Source organism: Natator depressus, chromosome 15, assembly GCF_965152275.1.
Source record: "Natator depressus isolate rNatDep1 chromosome 15, rNatDep2.hap1, whole genome shotgun sequence".
Taxonomy (NCBI): Eukaryota; Metazoa; Chordata; order Testudines; family Cheloniidae; genus Natator; species Natator depressus.
In genome coordinates, this window is record NC_134248.1 from 24028695 (window position 1) to 24054260 (window position 25566).

Consider the following 25566-nt stretch of genomic DNA (forward strand, 5'->3'; position numbering starts at 1 on the left):
CAAAATACTGGGGGTGGGGGGAGGAGACATTTTCTCCTCCACCTTCAACTTCCAGTCAACAAAACTTGAATGGGCTACATTTAAAGTTCTCCTCTTTCTGGGAAGCTGCCTCATCAGGACAAATAAATATTTTTTCAAACCAATGAGTCACTTGAAAAGCTCCCTCCCACTGCCCTCTGACTTTAGGATTCAAGGCTAGCTCTGCCAGCAGATGGAGTGCGCAGGCAGCTGCAAGGCCAGGGCTTGGGATCACAAAGGCAAACATGGAGAACAAACAGAGAGGTCTCCAGGCTTTCACTTTAACCTTCTGTCTCTTGCTTTCTAGGTTCATGCAGCATCCAAAGAATTTTGGTGTGATTGCTTCATTTTTGGACAGGAAGGTAAGTTGGTTTGGTTTGTAACGAAGTGATTTTCGACCCCTTCTCTGTCTCTGTCTTTCATTTATCTCAAGTGTTTCTCTTGCACCCATTCCCAAAGTATCTAATGCACAGAACTATTCGTCCTATTGAAAAGCCTTCTTTTATAAAGCCCTGTGTTGCCACAGAGCCTCTTTCACCAAAGAATCAGAGTCACTGTACTTGCTGTGGAAAGGCAGCCACTTCTGCAGCAGAGGGAGCCAGCGAGGTGGCTGCACAGTAGCCAGAGGAAGGAAAGTGCTGGCCAAGGACGTCAGGACATATCCCTACTTTTATGAGATGACATGGGACTGGAGTGTCTGTGGAGAGCAGGCAAAGACCTTAGTTTTTTTGGTGTCATCTGAATGACCCCACGTGAGATGAAGTAGATGGGTTTTGGCTTAGCTTGGAAAGATGAGAGGCGGAGTCCGCTCTGAAGGGATTTGGAGCTCAGGGTCCCAGGGTGTCGGGATTTTCAAACCTACTGTCTGGGGACCTAAACCCACGCCTCTGCTTTATCCCACATTTTGTAGGCATCTCCCATTGACTGGACTGTCATGTATTGGGGGTTGCAGACATCCGGCGTGCCCTGTCCAGTGTGCTGCCCCTGTCTCAACTCAGGGTGGGGCCCCAGAGATGTTGTGAACAGTAACCCACTGATCTCTTGCATTATCATTTCTTTCTTTTTTTAATTCTGAAAAACTATCAATAGCCAAGAGGTTTTTAGTGGTGGGTAGACACTGAAATGGCCCAAGCTCCCTAGTGCACATTCCTGGTGGATTGATTTACACCAAGGGGCTTTTTTGACCCCCACTAGTTGGACAAACAGAGGAAGTATTTGAAAAGCAGACCCCAGAACATAGTGAATCTTCTGTTCCTCCCAAGACAAGACAAGTAATCTGTACCAGAGCAGGGCAGCCTGGAGGTTAGGATGGTGTCATATCGGTAAATCCTAAATGGGCACAATGTTGCAGCCTCTGGGAAGGAAGTCTCTAGGCTAGCACTCCAGTCCTAGCACTTTTGACCTGTAGATCTCAAACACTTTTCAAAGGAGGGAAGCATCATTATTGCCACTTCACAGATGGGGAAGCTGAGGCGCAGAGCAGGGAAGTGACTTATCTAAGGTCACATGGCAGGTCAGTGGCAGAGGTGGGAATAGAGTCCAGGTCTCCTGAGTCCCAGACCAGTGCGCTAGCAGAGAGACTGCCCTTTCTCTGAAAGGATGGGATGGATCTGCTAGGACACGGCCAGCCACTTATTGTCCTGGCTGTCCAAGTTGCAAACCAACTTCTGGCTGCAGAACTTCTGCCTCGGGGAATATCATCGTAGCCTGAATTAACGCACTCAGATTCTGGAGCAGAAAGCTCCACTTCTCATCCCAAGTAGCAAACAGGGTAACAGACACAAAGACCCTCTTCTAGAGAGCGTAGCGGGTGTGTGCGCATGTGATCGTGGCTATAGAAAGGGATCCAATTAATGCCTTAGAAAAACCAGACTCTGTTTTGCAAACAGCTTTATTCTCCCTGCGTGAATGTGACAGGTGTGTCAGCAGGTATTCATCCTGTCGACAGAGCCGCCTCACAGTGCAGCTGCCTTCCGTACTAAAGCACCGTCGTCTTCCAGCCTCCCCCTTTCTCCTGTTTTCTAATGCAACTGGTCCATAAGTCCTTCCTCTAGGCCGGTGCCTGCCTCTCTCTGAGCATTGTAATTGGAATCCAGGCAACAGCTTCTGAATGCAGAGGACTCAATATGTCAGCGAAATGTGTTCAACGCAGCAGTTGTGGGATCCAGCACTGCCAGCACTCTATTCTGGCACTTATAGGGTGGGGCGCAGTTATAGGGGTGCACTTATAGGAAGGGGTCCCAGCTCGTCACTTTTAAGTTTGCTGGGTGTTGAGTGCCCTGGGCATGCACGGGGGCTCGCTCTGTTCCGTGGCTGAGCATCTCTCCCAAATCGCTGGGCCCATACTGAGCTCTCAAGGGAAAGCCTGGCTCTGGGTGGGTGTGGGAATGTTTTTTGCCCTGCAAACCTCCAGTAATCGAAGGAAACCCAGCTGTATTGGGGTCTGGAAACATGCCATGTGTAGCGTGTGCCCAGACGCCCAGTGCTGGGATCCTCCGCTTTGAAAGAATGCTGGTGTCGAAAATGTGGACACTTCCTGTGTCGTTACAGACGGTGGCAGACTGCGTGCTCTATTACTACCTGACCAAGAAGAATGAGAACTACAAGAACCTGGTGAGGAGGAATTATCGACGAAGGGGGAAGAATCAGGTAAGAGGTGAAGACGGATGCACAGGACCTTTAGCCGGTCTCTCCTCCTGACCACACAGCAACAATCCTTTATATTCACAGCCCACAAGTGTCAGGTTAAGGTGACCCATACCAGATCATTCCTCCTCTCCCCAGGGAGTGGATGGCATGGCTGCTGGCCGCAGTGACTCTTCCCATCAGGACCTTGATCTTGGAATTGAAAAGCTATTTGGGGCCTTTCTGTGGTCAGAGTGGTTCACTGACTGCTTGGCTTTCAAGAGGCGTTGTCGTCTGGGAAATGGTGACATTTATATATTCTCCTCCTCCCCAGCTTATCAGTAGATTTTAAAAAGAGACTATTTAAAAAGGGAATTAGTGCTTGTGAAAGACCCGAGAGGCCGGAGTCCTCTGCTTACACAGTAGATACAATCTACGCAATAGAACAAGTTTCCCCAAGCTGTCTACCAATGCACCTCACTTCCACGGCTGTAGGGACCACTAGCCTTACAGGTGAGAACAATATTCAGTCTCCTTGGGCCATTTAGGTCTTTGCCTCCCTCAAACTGTCCGCAAAGGTAACCATTGTGTTAGTGGCTTTTGTGATATGGATCCTTGAGATGTATCTGCACCTTGGGAACTAAGCTGAGACCACTGAACTCATTTCACAGACAACCGAAAAGAACTGGCAGTGGCGTGTGGTCACCCCATGCCATCAGCTCCAGGGCTAAATTTGAGCCAGTGACTGATAGGTCACATTAACTCTGCCGCTGAGATTTTCCAAGCTATCGAGGGGAACTGGGTGTCCACGTCTCTTAAGCAGCATCGACCGTCTCAGCCCACATCTTTAACCCAGTGGAAAGTCTTCGGGTGAATCCCGAACCTTTAGGAACTGTCCATTTCATAGAAGGGTGGGCGGGGGGAGAATCTATTTAGATAACGTGATGCTAGGGAGGGAATAAAAGGCTAATGCCATTCTTTCTTGTTCTATAAAACTACCAACATAAGCAGTTCATCCTGATGCCTTGCCATAAGAAGTACTTGTCTGATTGAAGGGCGATAGGTAGCTTTGCCCCAATTTGATCTCCACAGCATGAAGACATCAGAATAATTAGCACATGATGAATACCACAGACTGGCCCAATTTTCTCTTTTTTTTCAGACTTAGAAAAGGAAAAGGCCTGTTAGGTGATCCATCTCCCTGCAGACACGGGATGGTGGCCTGCAGTATGTTTTGTAGTGTTGACCACAGTCTGTTTTGTTAGGTCACAGCAATAGGATGTGAGGTCACGTTTGTTTCTTGTTCATATCAGAGGCACACAGCTAATTCTGATTTCATTGTTGAGTTGAGCAAGTAACAGGCATGGGGAGTGAAAGGTAATTTACTTCCCCTCCCCTTGCCTCTTGTAGATGTGCACCTGTGTGGTGACATACCTGCATATACTTCACTCACTGTGTTTTATTTACATTTCAGGTTATAAACCATACTTGGTTACAAAAAGTCCCCAGGGGCTTGCTCACAATTAACGAATGGGCCTATGCATGATCACTAGAAGTAGGGTTCTGTCTTTTTAGAGGCATGTAAACGTCAAGCACTTGGAATTTGAGAACATTGATTAAAATAAGAGCGTCGTATCGGAAGTTTTGAAGGGGTATGTGGAATAATCAAGCCTTTTATTAAATCTGTTGTTATTACCAAGCAGCTAGAAGTGTGCTAGGTGCTTCACAGAAAAAGGAAAGATGTATGGCCGGATCTTCTGTTGGTATAATCTGTCATAGATCCGTTGAAATCAGTGCATGGGTTGATTGGAGGTGGTGAAGCACAAGGGAACAATGAGACGAAACAGGGTCAGTATGAGAATTCGTGGTTTGCAGGAACCCTGCAGCTGTCTGAACAACAGGAGAAAGGTGGCTTCTACGCAACCTTTGTAATATCAGTCTGTATTCCACCTTGTTAACTACAGTTGATGCAGTTAAAGCATTGAACTTGCCCTTCTAGATGGAAAAGATTTAAACATGAGAAACTGGGATTTAGTAGAGTAAACAAAAGAAAAACAACAAAAAAAATGAATTTAGTTCTTGTCGTAGCAAAGCATCAGCTGAATCCGGATAGAAATCGCGTTTCAGCCGGGTCTTTCGTTGCTCTGTTTATGCTTTTGAGAAGGCAATAATGGTGGTTTTATTTGCTTTGAGGAAAGAGGGGAGTTCAGGGCGGGTTGGAGATAATTATGAGATGAAATGAGCTGTTCTAGTGTCAAGACTGTCATTGTGGTCTAGTTATTAGAAAATAAATTTAAAAAATTCCCATAGCTGCTTTGGCCGATTGTCTCCTGGCAAAGGATATTCCTCGTAAAGCTGCTATTTACTGCTGAAATAGCTCTTGCTGCGATCAGGGACTTCGCAGGCGCTGCTTCCAGTTTATGTAATAGAACCAAGGAGGTTGGTGTTCTAATTCAGAATGTGGGCGCAATGCTCAGTATGTTTTCCAAACTAGAATGAGAGAAAAGTGAGCAAATCTGATATACTATCATTCCCACTCCCCCGTCACCAACATGCTAACTCTCTCGAAAATAACGACTTTGAATTCAATGAAAAGAATCACACTGCAGTGCCCTTTGGCCTTTCAGCACTGGATCATTTAACAATTTAAGGACAATTCATAATCTTGAAGTTACAGTCTTAATATCTTAACCCCAGATAGAGTACGAAGTTAATTACATACTGTCTTTTTGTCTGTGTTTTGTCAGGCGTTCTACAAGCAGACAACAAGATTAGCTAATACACATGAGCTTGTGTTAATGGGGGATTTTAACTTCCCTGATATCTGTTGGAAGACCTTTACATAATTTCAAAACATAATATGTCCTGCGAGTTCTTAGCATGTGTAGGGAACAACTTTCTGAATCAGAAAGTTGAGGAAACAACTAGGGGGTCATCCAATTTGGATCTGGTTTTGACCAACAGGGATGAATTAGTTGTGAATGGGAAGATGGTCGGGAACTTGGGAGGAAGTGAACATGATCTGATGGAATTCAAGATCCTAAGGAAAGGAGGACACGAGAACAGCAAACCAAGGACACTCGATTTCAAAAAGGCAGATTTCAACCAACTCAGAGAAATAGTAGACAGGGTCCTATGGAAAGACCAATTAGGAAGAAAAAGAATCAGAGGGCTGGCAGTTCCTAAAAGATATAATACTAGAGGCTCAACATCAAGCTATTCCGACGCAGAGGAAAGAGAAGAAAAGCCACAGCAGACCAGCGGGGCTGAACAAGGAACTTTTTAGCTATCTAAAAATGAAAAGGGATCCATACAGGAAATGGAAGGAGGGGCATGTCCCCAAGGAAATATAATGGGAATAGTGAATCATAGAATCATAGAATATCAGGGTTGGAAGGGACCCCAGAAGGTCATCTAGTCCAACCCCCTGCTCGAAGCAGGACCAATTCCCAGTTAAATCATCCCAGCCAGGGCTTTGTCAAGCCTGACCTTAAAAACCTCTAAGGAAGGAGATTCTACCACCTCCCTAGGTAACGCATTCCAGTGTTTCACCACCCTCTTAGTGAAAAAGTTTTTCCTAATATCCAATCTAAACCTCCCCCATTGCAACTTGAGACCATTACTCCTCGTTCTGTCATCTGCTACCATTGAGAACAGTCTAGAGCCATCCTCTTTGGAACCCCCTTTCAGGTAGTTGAAAGCAGCTATCAAATCCCCCCTCATTCTTCTCTTCCGCAGACTAAACAATCCCAGCTCCCTCAGCCTCTCTTCATAAGTCATGTGCTCTAGACCCCTAATCATTTTTGTTGCCCTTCGCTGGACTCTCTCCAATTTATCCACATCCTTCTTGTAGTGTGGGGCCCAAAACTGGACACAGTACTCCAGATGAGGCCTCACCAGTGTCGAATAGAGGGGAACGATCACGTCCCTCGATCTGCTCGCTATGCCCCTACTTATACATCCCAAAATGCCATTGGCCTTCTTGGCAACAAGGGCACACTGTTGACTCATATCCAGCTTCTCGTCCACTGTCACCCCTAGGTCCTTTTCCGAACATGTAGGGACACAGTCAGGAAAGCCAAGACAAAGAATGAGTTTCAGCTGGCAAGAAATGTTAGAGGCAACAAGAAGGTTTCTACAAATAGGTTGGACAAAAAAATAAAGGTCAGGGATGGTATGCATCCTCTGCTCAGTGGAGAAGGTGAGCTGGTAACAGAGGATGATAGGAAGGCGGAGCTGCTCAACACCTACTTTGCTTCAGTCTTCACACAAAAAATGTGACCAGATGACTCATGAAGTTATCATAGACAATAAAAAGGGGGAGGGATGCAGATCAAGATAAGTAAAGAACATGTCAGAGATCTTCTGACTAATCTAGATGCTATTCACCCCAGGGTGCTGAAGGAATGAGCTAAAGAAATCTCAGAGCCAATGGCAATAATATTTGCAAACTCAGGGATGACAAGAGAGGTCCTGGAAGCCTGAAGCAGGGCTAAGGTAGAGCCCATCTTTAAAAAGGGGGGGGGGAGAAGAAGCTGGGGAACTACAGACCAGTCCACCTGACCCCGAGACCTCGGACGCTACTAGAGCAGTGTCTAAAACATTCAGTGTGCGAATACCTGGAGGATGGAGGGTGATCATGAGCAGCCAGCATGGATCGATTTTCCTCCTTTGACAGGATAACTGGTTTACTGGTTAGGGGGAATGCTGTGGACATAATATACCTGGACTTGTCCAAGGCTTTTGATATATAGTGCCACATGACATTCTGATAAGTAGCTGGAGAAATGCAGGCTCAGTGGAACTGCCATTAAGTGGATACATAACTGGTTAGACAACCACAAACAAAGAGTAACTATTAATGGAATGTCAGATTGGAGGGAGGTCTCAAGGGGGGTTCCACAGGGATCTGTTCCGGGTTCGGTGTTGTTTAACATCTTTATTAATTACCTGGATGTCGGAATACAGAGCATACTGATCAAATTTTCAGAAGACCCAAAGCTGTGGGGCAGGGTTGTCAACCCTCTGGAGGGTAGTGCTAACATTCAAAGGGATCTTGATAAATTGGAGAACTGGGCTATAGACAACAAAATAAAATTCAACAAAGACAAATGTAAGGTGCTACACTTAGAGAAGAAAAACCAAACGCGCAAATACAGAATGGAGGGTAACTGGCTTGGCAGCAGCACGGCTGAGAAGGATCTGGGAGTTGTGGTGGATCACAGCCTCACTATGAGTTAGCAATGCGATGCTGCTGCAAAAAAAGCAAATGCAATTTGGAGTTGCATTAACAGAGGCACAGCAGGCAAATCACGGGAGGTGATTGTACCGCTTCACTCGGTGCTGGTTAGGCCTCAGCTGGAGAACTGTGTCCAATTTTGGTCACCAGTGTATAGAAAGGATGTAGAGAAACTAGAAGGGATCCAGAGGTGGGTAACCAAGATGATCAAAGGGATGGAACGCAAGCCACATGAGCACAAAGGCTGAAGAAAATGGGTATGTGTCGTTTGGAAAAGAGGCGATTAAGGGGAGATATGATGGGGGTCTTCAAATACTTGAAAGGCTGCCTTAATAAGATGGAGAAAAATTATTCTCGCTTGCCACAGAGGGCAGGACAAGAGGCAATGGGTTCAAACTACAGCATAACGGATTTAGATTAAATTTCAGGAAAAACTTCCTAACAGTAAGAACAATAGGACAATGGAACAGACTGCCTAGGGAAGTCATGGACGCTCCTTCACTGGAGGCTTGCAAAAGGAGGCTGGATAGCCATCTGTCTTGGATGGTTTAGACACAAGTGCTACATCTTGGCCGGGGGTTAGACCGGATGACCCTTGCGGTCCCTCTAATCCTGTGGTTCTAGGAGTCTGAGGGATTTTTTACCTTTTTCAAAAACACAAATTTCTAATATATAATTTCATTATCACTCTAAAACTTTTTTAAAAAATTAGGTCAAATATTACTATACACGTTACTAACCGGAAGCATGCACCGGGTTTAATTGACATTTACATGCAGGCACTGTTACAAATACACACGTGTGGGGTTGGGGGGCTATAAGCTCTTCAGGATTTCCAGGACTCAGTCTCCTTCAATGACTTACTCAGCTTCAAATTCACTTCATGGTATGAGGGAAACTGTTGCTTCAGTCTTGTGTACGTGGAGAATCTGACTGGCTTCGCTCTAGCAGAATAACAGTTATGCTATTCCAGCCTAACTTCCCCATGTAGGCACTCTGTTTTGGAATAAAAATGACTTCATTCCATTACACATTACTTCATGGAGCCTAGTTATTGTGGAATAAAGTCACTTGTATTCCAGAATCGAGTGCCTGGCCAGAGGAGCATATCTGAGAAGCCACAATACGGTAGTAACTCTGCGGTAGCTGTGCCGGTCGGTTTCCCCAAGCCGACAAGCCCTGAGTGAAAGCCTCCCTCCAACAGCAGGAAGGCAGGTGGTGCAGCACAACCGGGGGCAGTGTCAGGATGCGGTGGATTGTCAGGCTATATAAAGTCACCGGTTGACTCAGACAGCGAGAGGGAGCCTGGGATGTTTCTCCTCATGCCTCCTCCAAAGTGGATCAGTCAGGCTGCTGGGCTCGGGGTCAGTTTCATAGATCAGCTGCTGACGAAGCCAACTGCCATGGCCAGGATGATTCAGAGGTAAATGAAGTCATCTGGCTAAGTGCAAAACCCCCCAGGCCGAGTCCCTGGGCAGGCCAGCAGGATATGCTGTCATGGCTCTCCTGCTTGGTGTTGCAGTCAGCACTCAGATATTCCACAGTGAAAGAGCCGCTTCCTCGAAAGCGTCAGAGCTAATGAACATTCTGTATCCTCTCCACTGACGGCAAAACAAACTGCCCATCCTTACTGCGCAGGAGACCACAGCTGTATTTTCCCCGATGCTGTGACATTTGAACCGGCATGTTGTAGTGATTAAAGCAGGGAGCCGGGAGCCAGAAGTCCTGTTCCAAGTGACTGCGAGTGACTCACTGTATGACCTTGGCCCTTGGGCAGCTTGAATAGTTCTTGCCAGTCCTGAGAAACATTTTCCCATGCCCACCCTCCCCTGCCCTCTGCCAAAAAAGCAACTGCATTATTTGTACAGACTGCTGTCCCGCACCCAAAAGAAACCCATTTCTTGTCCCCCGTGGTCACTGCAGTAATGTGAAGGAACAACACAAACTCCGACTTTATAAACACGCCGTTCGTTTTACGTAAACACTGTGTCAGACTGTTAAACTGCTGAGCTATTAAATATCTGCAGCAGAGACATGGTGTGTCGGCTAAACTTTTCTTGTGTTGTGTGTGGGATGGGCATATGCAAGGCAAGTTGGGAGTTCGTGTTCCTTGCCCGTTTCACTTGCTTGTCCCGTCAGTGCACTTTCGTGGCTCAAGATTACTTACGATGCAGAAGAGTAAGGTCCTCATGTAAATCTGTGTAGCCATAGATGTCAGCAGAAGCTCTGTTGATTTACACCGGACAAGGATCTGGCCCTAAGAACAACAACATGAAGAATATGTAGCAGGATCTTCAAAAGCACCTAGGTACCTCGTTTCCATTGAAATCATGGGATTGGGTGTCTAATTATCTTTACGAATCCAGCCCGTAAGTCTTAAATTTACCTTTCCTCAGTTACCCAGATCCATTTTTTCCCCCTAAACCTTCCATTGTTATAAAGGAAGAAGTTGGCAATCAAATAACATCAGAGTCCTGGGTCCATCCTGTGGGCAGTACTCACACAGTCCCGTGTCAGCAAAGCGTGGAAGTGGGACACGCTGCCTTTAGTGGGATTTTAGCGTGCACTTAAAGTTGAGCGAGCACCTGAGTGCTGTATCCAGACCACAAGTAATGCCTCACCGCTAACAGAAATACTTACGTGGGTAACTGACTTGTGTGAGGGAGGGTTGCAGGACTGAGTTGGTGTGTTAGGGGCTGGGAGGGCCTCCCTAACCAGTTTAATATCACCAGCCTGGGTTTGGTTTGACCATTCCCAGTCTCGTGCGGCATGCAGGAACTCTCTCATGAGGAAGTGAAGGTGCTCAGGATCGAGTCCCAGGCCCTGCCCACTTTCCATAAAGGCAGCTGATCCTCTTGCACCGGAGCACGGTAACGGGTCCTGACAGGCAGGCCGAATCCCTCGTCAGAGCCACAAACTTCTGAATTTTTAACTGAACATTTTTTGTCAAAGTTACTCCTCATGGAGAGCAACATGCTTCTGCTCCAGGCAGAGGGCCAGATGGGGCCATTTCGTTTTTAAGCCAAAATCCCCACTGGGAGTTTAACTTGGAAACTGATGGCATAGGATGACTCAAAGCTTTGAAAAGCCACCGCTCCTGATAGGAAAACGCAGCTATTTCTGGGAAAGCTGCGTCCATGCATTTTCTTCAACTCAGCGTGAGCTCATCCGTATATTGAGGCAAATTGCAAGGGTCCCCCCCGCCCCAGAGAAAACCTTGTGATTTAGCAAATATCCCATTTTTATGGATCGTCAAAACTCCTCTTTCTTTTCTTTTTTTTCCCCCCCCGAAATACAACACCCCAGTGAAAAATAATCTCACCATTTATATGCAAAGATCCAGAAATCTGATTCAAAGGTTTGAACTGGCCCCAGAGACTGATCTACTCTGTGACCCCTAAAGATGGTCCCTGCAGGTCAGGATGGAGGTGTGCCCTGGGGCTATGTGGGAAAGGCCAGCACTGTTGCCAACCTGTTCTGTTGGTGAGCTAAGGCTTGGCATGCAGGGTTGTAAATCTGGCATTTTTTGGCTGCACGCTATTGACTTCAAACAAAGAATCATGCAGGGAGGAAGGATAGTTGGTGCTGAAGTTTGGGCGCTGGCCGGGGACCTGTGGACCGGGGTTCAATTTCCTGCTTTGCTGTGGACATCCTGTGGGGGAGTCACTGCGCCTCCGTGTCTGTGAAATGGGGATAATAGCACTTCCCTACCTCACAGGGGTAAAGCTTGTATGGGCCTCAGATATTCCAGTGATGGGGGACCCCGTGGGTTCAGTAGGTAGGTGGTAATATCTGAAATGTGGAGACATACTCTGCTGTTCAAGCAGGCTTTAGAAATGAGGCGGGCGTGGGTATGAAATGGACAGTGCATGCCACAAGGGATCTGTTTGAAGGATAACATTCAGAATCCAATATTACTTTACATCAAGCCCTTACAGGAATCCTGAATGTGCTACTTGGCTTTTAGTGCATCCGCTCTGGTTTCCTGCCACTCTGGGCTCGTGCTGTTCCCAAAGTCCTTTGAGCATGCGCATGGAAATGTCGTTCACCCCCCTCCCTGCACGTCTCTTCCCCCCCCCCCCCCGCACTCACCCCCCCACTGCCATTGTTGTGCTGCAGTTTCTCCCCTATTTCAATAACCCAGCTGCAGTTTTCCAAACAAAATAAAAAGAATGCCCTAAACACATTCCCATTAACCCAGCCACATTGTTTGGCAATCAAATAAGAACGATATGGCCATATTTGGGAGAAAACTCAAGTCAGAATGGGCCACTATGGAAGGGTTAGTATGTGTTCCAGGGGCTCTATTTACTGCCTGGCAAGGAGCCGGCAGCGCAGAAGCAGCAGGAGGATGTTGAGGAGTCTGAGGGATCTGGGGGCTGGTCTACACTGGGGACTTACATCGACGTAGCGATGTCTCTCGGGGCATCGTGCTACTATAGGCTGGACAGGGAAGCCTGGAGAACCCGCAGTTCTTCATCCTTTGAAAGCATGGATGCAAAGGAGTATTGAATCACATGCTAAAGAACAAGGTGGGTGAGGTCATATCTTGGACCAACTTCTGTTGGTGGAAGGTACAAGCTTTCGAGCCACACAGAGCTCGTCTTCAAGCCTGGGGAAGGGAGCAGTGTCTGAGCTACATACGAGTTGGGATAGATTTTTAGGCAGAAGGGGGAGCAGGTGGGAGGCGATCTCTTGAAATGAATCGGGCAATTGGGGGTTAGATTGTTAAGCATAAAGGGTTTGAAGTGGGCAATTAAGGGCAGCAGGCAGTGTGGTGTGTTAGCAGGTTGTTTTAATAAGCTATAATACCAGGGTCCCTGTGAAGTCCATGGCTTTTGGTGTCTGGCAGAGTTATGAATTTTAAGTTCCCAGGCTTGTTGTTTGAAGGTGTGCAGGTTTCCCCAGAGGACAAGTATTGAAAGAGCCCTTCTGCTTAACAATCTGTCCCAACTTGTAGTTAGGTCAGACACTCTGTGCTTCCTTCCCTGCACCTGAAGCAGAGCTCTATGTAGCTCGAATGCACCTTCCACCCACAGAAGCTGGTCCAGTAAAAGATGTGACCTCACCCACCTTGTCTCTCTCCTATCCTGGGGCTACAACAACACTGCCAACATGCTGAAGAACATCCAGCCAAGACAGCTGGGCACTTTGGTGTGGCTTCATTACATATGTGGTGGAAAACCTCTTACAAGTGAAATGAAACACAGGCTCCGGGTTCCTCCAGGGCCTGGGGGTGGTCAACCCCCTGCTCTGCCCCAGGCCCTGTTCCCACCTAAACCCTTCTCCCACCGCCATCCCACCTCTTCCTGCTCCCCTTCTGCCCTCGCCCTGCCCCCCTTCTGCCCTCTTCCCCCAAACCTCCACCCTGCATCTTCTTGCCCCCACTCCACCCCCATCCCACCCCACCTCTTCCCATCCAGTTCCGCCCCTTCCCCTGAGCATGCCCCATCCCTGCTCCTCCCTCTCCCTCCCAGTGCCTCCTGCACGCTGTGGAACAGCTGATCTGCAGCAGACGGGTGGCGCTGGGAGGGAGAGGAGGGGTTAATCAGTGGGGCCGCCAGCAGGGGGAAAGTGGGGGAAGCTGGCTGCTGGTGGGTGCTAAGCACCCCACTAATTTTTTTCTGTGGGTGCTTCAGCCCTGGAGCATCCACGGCATCGACGCCTATAAAATGAAAAGCTCTTTCTTTCCCTGTTCACACGTGAGTTCAGGCTCCAGCATTTCTCCTGCAGCAGTCGATGTGTTCTCTAAGGGTGCAAACCTGTACCTACGCGAGTACGTCCTGTTGACTATAAAATCCAACGGGGAGTTTTGGATTTTAGCATTGTGGGTATCTTCCCTTTTGCAGGGGAGATACAGAACACCAGGTACCCAAAGGAGAAAGTTGTTTCTGAGGTGTGTTGTTTTTGACAGATTTGGGGTTGTAAACAGCTCTGGAACAAGGGAAATATTCCAGCATTTCGTGTCACTGTTCATTTGCTTTCCAAAGCAGGCCTTGGTGGAAGTCCTAGAGAGGGATTTTCTGCAAAAACATTGATGCTTTGTTTGCGCTAGGCATGTCTGCACTGTGGGTGAATGCAGGACTTCTGCCCCCAGCGTTGTCAATCTGGCATCTTTCCCTAGGGATCTGCTTACAAAATTCCTAGAGGGGAGTGGTACAGGCAGCTCGTGAGGCTGCAGGCAGAGATAAATAGCGCAGTATAAGACACTTAGTGGGTGAGAAGGCAAACCACAGAAGAGGAGAAAAATCCATTTCCTGACTGGGTCAGTGAGTGTGGGCTGTCCTCCATCCCCGTGTACAAATATGGTCATCCCTATCCTTCTTCCGATCTCTTGGGACTCCTCTTGCACAGGCAATCAATTCACTTTAAAAAAAAAAAAAAAAATGAGCAGGAAACCAACCCCCTTATGGAAATGCCTGGGAGGACTTAAGAGGGATCAGACTGACAAGGTTCTATAGAAATCACTCTAAAACCCTTCAAGGAATCCTGTGGCACCTTATAGACTAACAGACGTATTGGAGCATAAGCTTTCGTGGGTGAATACCCACTTGGTCGGATGCATGTCATGGATATAAACCCTTATGGATTCTACTATTATTGTTTGTATTGTGGGAACACCAAGTGACCCCGGTCAGAGACCAGGGCTCCGTTGTGCTAGGTGCAGTACAAAGACATATCAGAAAGAGCGCCTCAGTCCGGCGGAGCTTGTAATGTAAGTATGAGACAAGAGTCCACAGATGGATACGACAGGTGGACAGGGAGCATAAGGTAACAGTGAGACAAAACTGATCAACCGAGAATCATCTCCTTTCTGAAGGGTTTGTTGGGGATTTTTTTTAACCACCTTGTAGCAAGATTTTCTATCATTCTATAGGACTGTTCAAAGTACCTATAGGGAAGTGGCTCTACTCTATTGACTGCTTAGGCCTTTTCCATATCCTGTGAAGATTAGTCACCGTACAGAAACGCAAGTCCCTACAGTTCCATTGCACACTAGTAAAGGATCACGTTCCATGGTTTATTCTTCTCTGCTAGGACTTCTCGGCAGAATTAGGCCAGTTCTTGACTCTGCATATTTTTTATGCACTTGTTTTCCTTATAGAATCGGCAACCCAGCTCTTTGATTTTATTCTGCTTCCACAGTTGCTCTCTCAGATGGAGGCTCAGGACAGCAGTCATCAAAGTCAAGCACCCGAGAGCTATTCCTCATTCTCTACGTGTTGTTTCGGTGATAGCATGCTTTGATTTGAGGTGTTTCCCTGTGAGTGGAGGGTGCCAAGGATGGTAATGAGATGCGAGGCTTGGGGATTGGGACATTCCAGACAATTACAGCGAAGACTTTGGGGCCTGGGTGATACATATATACTTTAAAACCAATAATAAAAGCCCCAGCCATCCACCCTGTGCTCTATATCCATCCTGTCTGCAAGGGCCGCCTGTGGGTTGTGGTCTGACTGATGCTATTTGCAGCGGCTGCCTGGCATCAAGCCGCTGTCGTAAGTGTCTCTGCCCCGTCTCTGCTGTAATGTCGACTGACACAATCCAAGGATGCTTTGGGGGAGACATCGTGGGGTGGTGGCAGTGTTTGCTAGTGGTTAGAAGAGGGAATTGACAGAGGTTCTCATATCTGTAGTGGTAGGTTCAGCTTCTCTCCATGCACACAAGTTACTCCTGCTCATGTTAACTGCAAGAGACAGTATGTGGTTGTCCCATTAAAGGTACAAGATTCACATGCTGTTTGGCTGTGGAGCAGGCTGCGCCAAGCCACTCGCTGGGGAGTGAACGATGCCTCATCTGCGGCAGATCCAGGTGGGGACAGGAAGGAGGTGCACGGCTGAAGTAGCTGAGTTGGGAAGCCCTGGAGCGAGTGCTTGAAGCGACGGGACTTGCTGCACCATTTCAAAGGTGTATCCAGGGCTCTCCTGGCGGTGCTCATCAATGCAGGAGGAGAGGGAAGACTCCTACAAGGCAGTGCAAGCTGGCAGCTCCAGTGCCTTCAGCCATGTTATGGGCCTGATCCTCTAAAGGGACCGCCTGTGCAAAGTACCCTCTGAAGTCTGTAGCTGTTGTCTGGGTTGGAGTCTATGGCTGCCTCCTGTGTGAGTGCGCTGGGGGGATGGGGTTCTCCGTACCCAAGCAGGGCCGTACATAATGTGGCCCATAGAGTGGGTTCCTTAATAAAGCCAGTGCTGTCCCCCCACACAGACACTCCAAGGTCATGTAGAAAAGACAACCACAGGCCTCCTGGTGCTTCCGTGCCGAGGTCCCTTTAACCCTTTGCCTTAAGCTGGTCTCTGAACTTTTTGAAAAATTTATGTCACTCTGATCACATGCAATGGCCTCAGAGCTAGCCTGTTGGCCGACCAAATGAAAATGGGAAACAGAATCAGAGCCATTCTTCTGAAGTCACCCAAAGGAAAATCAAGTCTCCGGCGCTGTGTGGTAGGAGAAAACACTCCCCAAACAGAGCTGTAAAAAGAAGGGGAAAAAAGTGCACTGGGTTGTCAGAGGGTTCTTGAGCTTTGGAACACTTTTAGAAGTCACTGTCAGAACAAATTTCGTAGAATATCAGGGTTGGAAGGGACCTCAGGAGGTCATCTAGTCCAACCCCCTGCTCAAAGCAGGACCAATCCCCAACTAAATCATCCCAGCCAGGGCATTGTCAAGCCTGACCTTAAAAACTTCTAAGGAAGGAGATTCCACCACCTCGCTAGGTAACCCATTCCAGTGCTTCACCACCCTCCTAGTGAAAAAGTTTTTCCTCATAACCAACCTAAACCTCCCCCACTGCAACTTGAGACCATTGCTCCTTGTTCTGTCATCTGCTACCACTGAGAACAGTCTAGATCCATCCTCTTTGGAACCCCCTTTCTGGTAGTTGAAAGCAGCTATCAAAGAGAAATCATTCTTCTCTTCTCCAGACTAAATAATCCCAGTTCCCTCAGCCTCTCCTCATAAGTTATGTGCTCCAGCCCCCTAATCATTTGTGTTGCCCTCCGCTGGACTCTTTCCAGTTTTTCCACATCCTTCTTGTAGTGTGGGGCCCAAAACTGGACATAGTACTCCACATGAGGCCTCACCAATGCCAAATAGAGTGGAATGATCATGTCCCTCGATCTGCTGGCAATGCTCCTACTTGTCCAGCCCAAAATGCCGTTAGCCTTCTTGGCAACAATGGCACGCTGTTGACTCTCATCCAGTTTCTCATCCACCGTAACCCCTAGGTCCTTTTCTGCAGAACTGCTGCCTAGCCACTTGGTCCCTAGTCTGTAGCAGTGCATGGAATTCTTCCGCCCTAAGTGCAGGACTCTGCACTTGTCCTTGTTGAACCTCATCAGATTTCTTTTGGCCCAAGCCTCTAATTTGTCTAGGGCCCTCTGTATCCTATCCCTACCCTCCAGCGTATCTACCACTCCTCCCAGTTTAGTGTCATCTGCAAACTTGCTGAGGGTGCAATCCACGCCATCCTCCAGATCATTAATGAAGATATTGAACAAAACCAGCCCCAAGACCGACCCTTGGGGCACTCCGCTTGATACCGGAGGCACTCCGTTTGCTACCAATTTGGCTGGAAGGCGATATTGTCTCAGGGAGGAAGGAGGTTTCGCTAGTGTCAGAGCATTGCCGTGGAGAGCACAGAACAAAGCCAAGGTGGTGATTGTAAAAGCCATGTCATTAATACTAGAAAAATATCCTAGAACTGTGGTGCTCGAGGTGTCATGGGATGAGTTGGAGAGGTGATGAAATGAGCTTGCTTGGCTCACAGCTTCTCTTCAGGGCATGCCTCGCTCATTACATCGCGAGAGCTATTGTGGGGAGGTGCAATATCTAGAGATGTGGGGAGGGGGGTCGTGCCTGTTCGCTGCAGGATGCATTCAAGCTCCAGGCCCTAGGATCCATTGAGTGTTACCTGGGACACAGAGAGGTGCAGGGGTTTAGCTTAATTGTGCTGTCTCACATCCTGCAGGCTTGGCCTGTACAACTTGGAGGTCAGGACAGCAATTGAGGTGGGGTGGCAAGTCTTCCTTGGAGAACCATGGAAGGAGGAGAAAGGGGACTGATCAGAGGCACCGCTGGAGCTATGGGTGGGGATTAGAGCTGGGTGGTGGTGACATAGGGGGTTGTTTTGAGGAATAAAAGGAAGAGAGAGTTTCTTCCAGATATTTGTGAGTTCTCCCCACCGTGTTTTTCTAATGGATGGAAGTGGGGGAGCTGTGCGTTCTGAGCAGTGCCGGGAGTCACAGTGTAGTGATTAGTGTGCAAACTCATTAGTACTGTATATTGAGAGCTAAGAGAGAGGGTGGAAGTAGCACAGTGAACCCGAGGGGGAAGCGTCTCTGAGGGTCCGTGCTTAGCCTGCTCGTGGCATTGGTGGGCACATGCGCGTGTGCGTGCATACGTGCATTCACTTTGCCTCTCAACTGATTGTAAAGCACGTGCCTCATTCCAGACCTAAGTGTACCTTTTATCCCTCACAAACCTGCTGTGACCTCATTCTGCAAATTCCTGTCCTCGGAAATGCTGACTTGTGCTGGGTGCAGGTCAACAAAGTGAGCCCTGGAATCGGGGGCTCTTTGGGGCAGGCGCAGCCTTCTTTGGGGGGTCATATTGCAGCAAGTACATTGTTTGTGGCTTGTACAAAAGAATCCCCCTTTGCTTTTTGTGGGGAGCCTGGGAGCCTCACTCACTCACTCACTCACTCTCCTGCTGGTAATAGCTTATCTAAAGTGACCACTCTCCTTACAATGTGTATGATGATCAAGGTGGGCCATTTCCAGCACAAATCCAGGGTTTAACAAGAACGTCTGGGGGGGGGGGGGTAGGAAAAAACAAGGGGAAATAGGTTACCTTGCATAATGACTTAGCCACTCCCAGTCTCTATTCAAACCTAAGTTAATTGTATCCAATTTGCAAATGAATTCCAATTCAGCAGTCTCTCGCTGGAGTCTGGATTTGAAGTTTTTTTTGTTGTAATATCGCAACTTTCATGTCTGTAATCGCGTGATCAGAGAAATTGAAGTGTTCTCCGACTGGTTTATGAATGTTATAATTCTTGACATCTGATTTGTGTCCATTTATTCTTTTACGTAGAGACTGTCCAGTTTGACCAATGTACATGGCAGAGGGGCATTGCTGGCACATGATGGCATGTATCACATTGGTGGATGTGCAGGTGAACGAGCCTCTGATAGTGTGGCTGATGTTATTAGGCCCTGTGATGGTGTCCCCTGAATAGATATGTGGGCACAGTTGGCAACAGGCTTTGTTGCAAGGATAGGTTCCTGGGTTAGTGGTTCTGTTGTGTGGTATGTGATTGCTGGTGAGTATTTGCTTCAGGCTGGGGGGCTGTCTGTAGGCAAGGACTGGCCTGTCTCCCAAGATTTGTGAGAGTGTTGGGTCATCCTTCAGGATAGGTTGTAGATCCTTAATAATGCGTTGGAGGGGTTTTAGTTGGGGGCTGAAGGTGACGGCTAGTGGCGTTCTGTTATTTTCTTTGTTAGGCCTGTCCTGTAGTAGGTGACTTCTGGGAACTCTTCTGGCTCTATCAATCTGTTTCTTCACTTCCGCAGGTGGGTATTGTAGTTGTAAGAATGCTTGATAGAGATCTTGTAGGTGTTTGTCTCTGTCTGAGGGGTTGGAGCAAATGCGGTTGTATCGCAGAGCTTGGCTGTAGACGATGGATCGTGTGGTGTGGTCAGGGTGAAAGCTGGAGGCATGTAGGTAGGAATAGCGGTCAGTAGGTTTCCGGTATAGGGTGGTGTTGATGTGACCATCGTTTATTAGCACTGTAGTGTCCAGGAAGTGGATCTCTTGTGTGGACTGGACCAGGCTGAGGTTGATGGTGGGATGGAAATTGTTGAAATCATGGTGGAATTCCTCAAGGGCTTCTTTTCCATGGGTCCAGATGATGAAGATGTCATCAATATAGCGCAAGTAAAGTAGGGGCGTTAGGGGACGAGAGCTGAGGAAGCGTTGTTCTAAATCAGCCATAAAAATGTTGGCATACTGTGGGGCCATGCGGGTACCCATAGCAGTGCCGCTGATCTGAAGGTATACATTGTCCCCAAATGTAAAATAGTTATGGGTAAGGACAAAGTCACAAAGTTCAGCCACCAGGTTAGCCGTGACATTATCGGGGATAGTGTTCTTGACGGCTTGTAGTCCATCTTTGTGTGGAATGTTGGTGTAGAGGGCTTCTACATCCATAGTGGCCAGGATGGTGTTATCAGGAAGATCACCGATGGATTGTAGTTTCTTCAGGAAGTCAGTGGTGTCTCGAAGGTAGCTGGGAGTGCTGGTAGCGTAGGGCCTGAGGAGGGAGTCTACATAGCCAGACAATCCTGCTGTCAGGGTGCCAATGCCTGAGATGATGGGGCGCCCGGGATTTCCAGGTTTATGGATCTTGGGTAGTAGATAGAATTTCCCAGGTTGGGGTTCCAGGGGTGTGTCTGTGCGGATTTGATCCTGTGCTTTTTCAGGGAGTTTCTTGAGCAAATGCTGGAGTTTCTTTGGTAACCCTCAGTGGGATCAGAGGGTAATGGCTTGTAGAAAGTGGTGTTGGAGAGCTGCCGAGCAGCCTCTTGTTCATATTCCGACCTATTCATGATGACAACAGCACCTCCTTTGTCAGCCTTTTTGATTATGATGTCAGAGTTGTTTAGCCCCCCAACCTGAAGCAAATACTCACCAGCAACCACACACCACACAGCAGAACCACTAACCCAGGAACCTATCCTTGCATCAAAGCCCGTTGCCAACTGTGCCCACATATCTATTCAGGGGACACCATCACAGCCCCCCTCCCCCCCCCCGCCCCCCAGACGTTCTTGTTAAACCCTGGATTTGTGCTGGAAATGGCCCACCTTGATTATCATACACATTGTAAGGAGAGTGGTCACTTTAGATAAGCTATTACCAGCAGGAGAGTGGGGTGGAGGGAGGTATTTTGTGTGTATAAAAAGATCTCCTACACTTTCCACAGTATGCATCCGATGAAGTGAGCTGTAGCTCACGAAAGCTTATGCTCAAATAAATTGGTTAGTCTCTAAGGTGCCACAAGTACTCCTTTTCTTTTTGCAAATACAGACTAACACGTCTGTTACTCTGAAACCTGTCTTTTTGTTCTGTGTTCGTATAGTCCCTAGCCCCGCTGGGGCCGTAGGTGCCTCGATAAGTCAAACGATAAGGACTGAGTCAGTGGCCAGGGTCGGGAGCGGAGCCATGCAGTGTTTCTTTGCTGGGGGTTTTGATGGCTCCGTTGAGCGGGGTTAGGGGGCTGAATGAGGTTGTTGGAGAACGTGAGTCTCTCCTGGACGCAAGATGCAGGAGGCCACACTTCTGGGGTTACATGCACAATCCCCTCTAGCCTGTGAGGTTCCTGTGCGTTGCAGAGGAATTGTCTTGATCCTCTTGACACAGTGCCATGGCCTCGAGTATCACTGCCCCACTGGGCGGAGGCAAGGGGAGGGGAGGGGAAGGCAGGAACAGGAACTCTCCGGAGGTTTGAAAGCTTGGAAAATAAATAGCAATGTGCTGTAAATTAACCCTGGCATCCCCTGAGATGAATCACGCTGGCTGCAGCCAGCCCTGAGCCCCGGTGACGAGCGCTGTGGTTTATAGATCATGATTCATCGGCCCGACTTAGCGCGACCACGTTATTCCAGCCGATTGCAAAATCATAAGAGGAATGTTGTGGTTAGTTTACGGCTTAACTATGCAAATCGTCAGGAAGCCTCCCGAGCTGGAGAATGTAGACGCACCCCGCCCGGCTGGCAGGGCTGTGAGGGGGAGCGGGAAGCGCCGGGAGCTGGCCATGGGGCTATACGGGAGCAGCAGCTCGCACGAGGCAGGGTCCGGGATGGAGCTGGAAGTAAGTGCTTCGGGGAGCCGGCTCGCCGGCGGGGAGAGGCTGCCGTCCTTCCAAGCGGGGACTGCTGCGTGCGAGCTGGGCCTGGCTCCCGCGTGGTGCCTGTGAATCTGGCTGGAGCTTTCCGAGGGCGGGGAAACCTCCCTGACTGGACCGACAGAAAAGACTTTGCTGAGATCCACCCTGGCACTCTGCTGCCGAGCTCCCCGAGAGGGACGCTCGCCCCTTGTGGGGGGCTGAGTCCCCTCCTTGTTCTCTGGGGGCCGGGGGGGAGCTGAACGCACGAAGCCCGCTCCCCACCCCTCCTCCTGCGGCCTCCCGCCAGATCTCAGCAGCTGCTGGCTCTGGGAGGAAGTAAACAGAGAAGTGGGAGGAGCTGCACCTTTCCCTCCCCGCGGCTGGCAGGGAGCACGTATGGCAGGGAGGGGTGCAGCGAGGAGCCCCTCGCTGCTCAGGGAATGCGAGGGCTGCCTCGGGAGCCGGGACCTCGAGAGGAGGGAAAGGGAGGGACTGGCAAGCAGCGAAAGCTTCGCGGCGGACAAAATCCTCATGACATTACAGCCCAAAGGAGTTGGCAGGGCCGATTCCCACCTGGGGGTGGGGTGTCACTTGGGTGTGTATTATTGTCAAGATGAGAGAGCTGCTGGGCGGTGGGGGCGGGGGGGGGTTTGGCTGACAATGCCAGTGGGTGGGCGCTGTCACAGCCTGGAAGGCGAGTTAACTAGAGGTGCACACGGCTTCTAGGAAGGGCTGCAAGCTCCGTGCTTGTCTAGAGCTAATCCGAGTCCTCTGGGAAATGAGGACAAAGGTGAGCAGCTGTTCGTAGTTACTGTGCTGCTCAGGCGGAAGGGCTCCGGGGAACGTCAGCCTGCACCCCGGGGCTGTGAGACACATTGTTTGTGTCCAAGCTGAGCTCAATAAACAGGAGGGATTGAAGGGAAAGCGAAGCGCCAGCGTCGATGCTAGAGAAGGATGGGTCCAGGGGTTAAAGGGCTAGCCTAGGTCCTGAGAGACTGCAAGTCCCTGCTCTGCCACAAACTTCCCGTGGGACCTTGGGCACGTCACGTAGCTCCCTGTGCCTCCTGGTCCATCTCTGTAATGAGACAAGATCCCTGCTGTGCCCGTCAGGGCTGTTATGAAGATACGTGTGTCACGCTGGGAGGGGCTCAGATACTACAGAAATGGGGGCTGATCTGTATCCTGGATAGATGGATGCTTGCACTGCCAGGAGTTAGTTCTGCTCCTGCCCACCCTTGGAAATACGCCGTGCTCATCGGTATCGTCCACCCTACGATGAGAGAGGATCTACGCTAACCCCCAACACCGCTTGCCGCTTCCCCCCGGAGGGCACTGGGATTAGATAAAGCAGAGGGGCTGTGGGCTGGAAACGTTTCCTGGCAAAGAGAGTGTGGACAGTGACACTGAAAGCTAGATGTCACGCAGTGCTACAAAATATACTGCTAGGGCTAGTCGTGCCTTGGGCGAGGAGCCGCGACTCACTAACTCCAGGTGTTTTCCTGCTGAGAGCTTGTCGGCCCGTCCTTTCCTTTTGTAGTTTTGCTATGGAGTGTGCCGACGAGACAGATCCCTTTATTTTCCCCTCCAAGTCTTTTGTTTGCTTTGTTTTTGTTTTACTTCACGGTTTTTGATTTGGCTTCTGGGTAAGGGTCGGTCTTTTCTGCATTTGTGCAGTGCCTAGAACCATGGGGTCCGGGTCAGTGACCCGGGTTCCACGGTGCTACTGCAGTATAAATTCATAATCACTGGGAGGTGTCCGCGTTCTTGGAGAGCCAGAGCAAGTACTTGGAGCACTTCCTGTTTGCATCTGAACTGTACTGCAGTGTGTGGGCTCAACCTCTCCCGGTTGCTCGGTGTTCTCTTCCCAGCCAGGCTTGCTGGGTTTCAGCGTGATGCTCCCTGCTTTGGTGGTAAACATGTGGCATTTGTCAGTACAGCCAAGGTTCCTTCGCAGGGTGTTTGGTGGGTATCTCGCTGCACTCTGGGGCTCTGCGGACGGCTCCTGGCTTTCCTTTTGCTGCAGTGGATTCGCAGCATGGGGAATACATAGCTTCAATAAGAGATCTGCTAGGAATACGCAATTTGAAGAGCCATTTAGCCAGGAGGCCTTCTGACTGGGGGAAGGATTACAAGCTGAATCAGGATCATTTTTCCTCGGTGGCCTTGTGCTAAAGATGTTGACGCTGATGTTGTTTTACAGGTGGGATGGGGCATCGTAATAATAACCGTTCCCTCTGCTGGAGTGAGATTTATTGATTCTCAAGGTCATCTGTCCACCTATGCTGTTCTGATCTGCCTTAGGGCAGTGCTGCCATGTGGGTAGCCCAGCCCAGGGCCCAAACACTAGGGGGCGCCACTGGCTATTTTATTTGTTTTTTGGTGGGGTGAAGCACACATTTTCCTGCAAGGTGATGCTAGGTTAATGCTGTGGTTGACATTGCATCAGACTTGCTTAAAAGTGTTCTGTGGGGCAATTTTTTTTTTTTTTTAATGCAGCCGCTTTCGTTGGGAGGGAAGGAGATCAGGACACAGCCTTTTTGTGTACGTACCCCACAAACGCACTCGAACAGGTTGGGTTTATCTTTTCTGTTGAAGAATCAAATTGCTCAAATGCACATCCTATTTCGCAGCCATGCAAGGGACATAGACTCGCTTCGGGCTGCGTCCGCGTGCACGTGTATTTCGGTGGGTGTGTTTCATTGCCTTTTTGCTCCCTTCCCACCCTGTGCTTTTGCTCGTTGGCGCTCAGAGATCATTATCATCTGTGCTATCCCAGTCTGATACTCTGCAGAAGAGCTGCGATTGCCTTACAGGATTACAGCACTCTGGTTTAATAAGTGCAAACACAAGATAAGATGATAACAAGCCTTCCCTTAGGAACACAGCTTTGTGATGCCATGGACAGGAACTCTGTATGTGGCTATTATCATAGAATATCAGGGTTGGAAGGGACCTCAGGAGATCATCTAGTCCAGTGCTACTCAAAGTGGTGGTCCGCGGACCGGTGCCGGTCCGCGAGCCATCATCTGCCAGTCTGTGCGCACATTGGGGGGAAAAAAATTGCCGGTTCCCCACGTCAGATAGCTTGAGAAGCACTGACTAGTCCAACCCCCTGCTCAAAGCAGGACCAATCCCCAACTAAATCATCCCAGCCAGGGCTTTGTCAAGCCTGACCTTGAAAACCTCTAAGGAAGGAGATTCTACCACCTCCCTAAGTAACGCATTCCAGTGCTTCACCACCCTCCTAGGAGTTAATCTTTCCAAGGTACCTCCATGGCCCCCATCTCTGGGCACCTCACCACACCCCCTGTGATGTTGAGAAGTGCTATTATACCCATTTTTCTATATGGAGAACTGAGGCCCAGAGCAGCTAGGTGAGTTGCTCAGGCTCTCACAGGAAGCCTGTGGCAATGCAGGGATTTGAACCTAGGTCTCCCATGTCCTAGGCTAGTGCCCTAACCACTGGACCATCCTTCCTCTCTGTTGGTCCCTTATGATAATCTCAGCTCTGCCTGCTGGCTCCCTTTTTGCAGGCCAGGAATAGGCTTGTCAGTTTCATCCCCAGCCCTGTCCAGTGTAGCTAAGTCAGCCTAAGTTCTAGGTGTAGACTAGGCCTGAGCAGAGGGGAACTAGTGATCTGGCGGGGCAGCTGCAGCAGGGCAGGGACACATTTGCACTGTAGCTCTCTGCATGCTGGCTGGTGGGTTTATCAGTGAGGCCTCAAGCTGAGAAGCTGGCATTTTTGCAGGAATAGGAGGCAATTTGTTGCTGTTGTGGCCACAGACGTGTTTAGGGC

At 49.1% G+C, this 25566-nt stretch overlaps 2 protein-coding genes across 13 annotated transcripts in view; both read left to right on the forward strand.

The window, feature by feature from the left end:
• The window catches only part of SCARB1 (scavenger receptor class B member 1), a 540196-nt gene that overhangs the window by 502727 nt on the left and 11903 nt on the right, over positions 1-25566 (forward strand). The window lies entirely within an intron of this gene.
• The window catches only part of NCOR2 (nuclear receptor corepressor 2), a 398218-nt gene that overhangs the window by 261436 nt on the left and 111216 nt on the right, over positions 1-25566 (forward strand). For 11 of the 12 annotated variants that reach the window (XM_074972263.1, XM_074972265.1, XM_074972262.1 and 8 more), the window contains 2 exons: positions 326-380; positions 2569-2667. In XM_074972263.1, coding sequence (XP_074828364.1) covers positions 326-380; positions 2569-2667 — 154 coding nt within the window. Of the gene's footprint in view, positions 1-325; positions 381-2568; positions 2668-21584; positions 21756-25566 lie in introns of those variants that run through there. The other variant, XM_074972274.1, reaches the window with a different exon arrangement.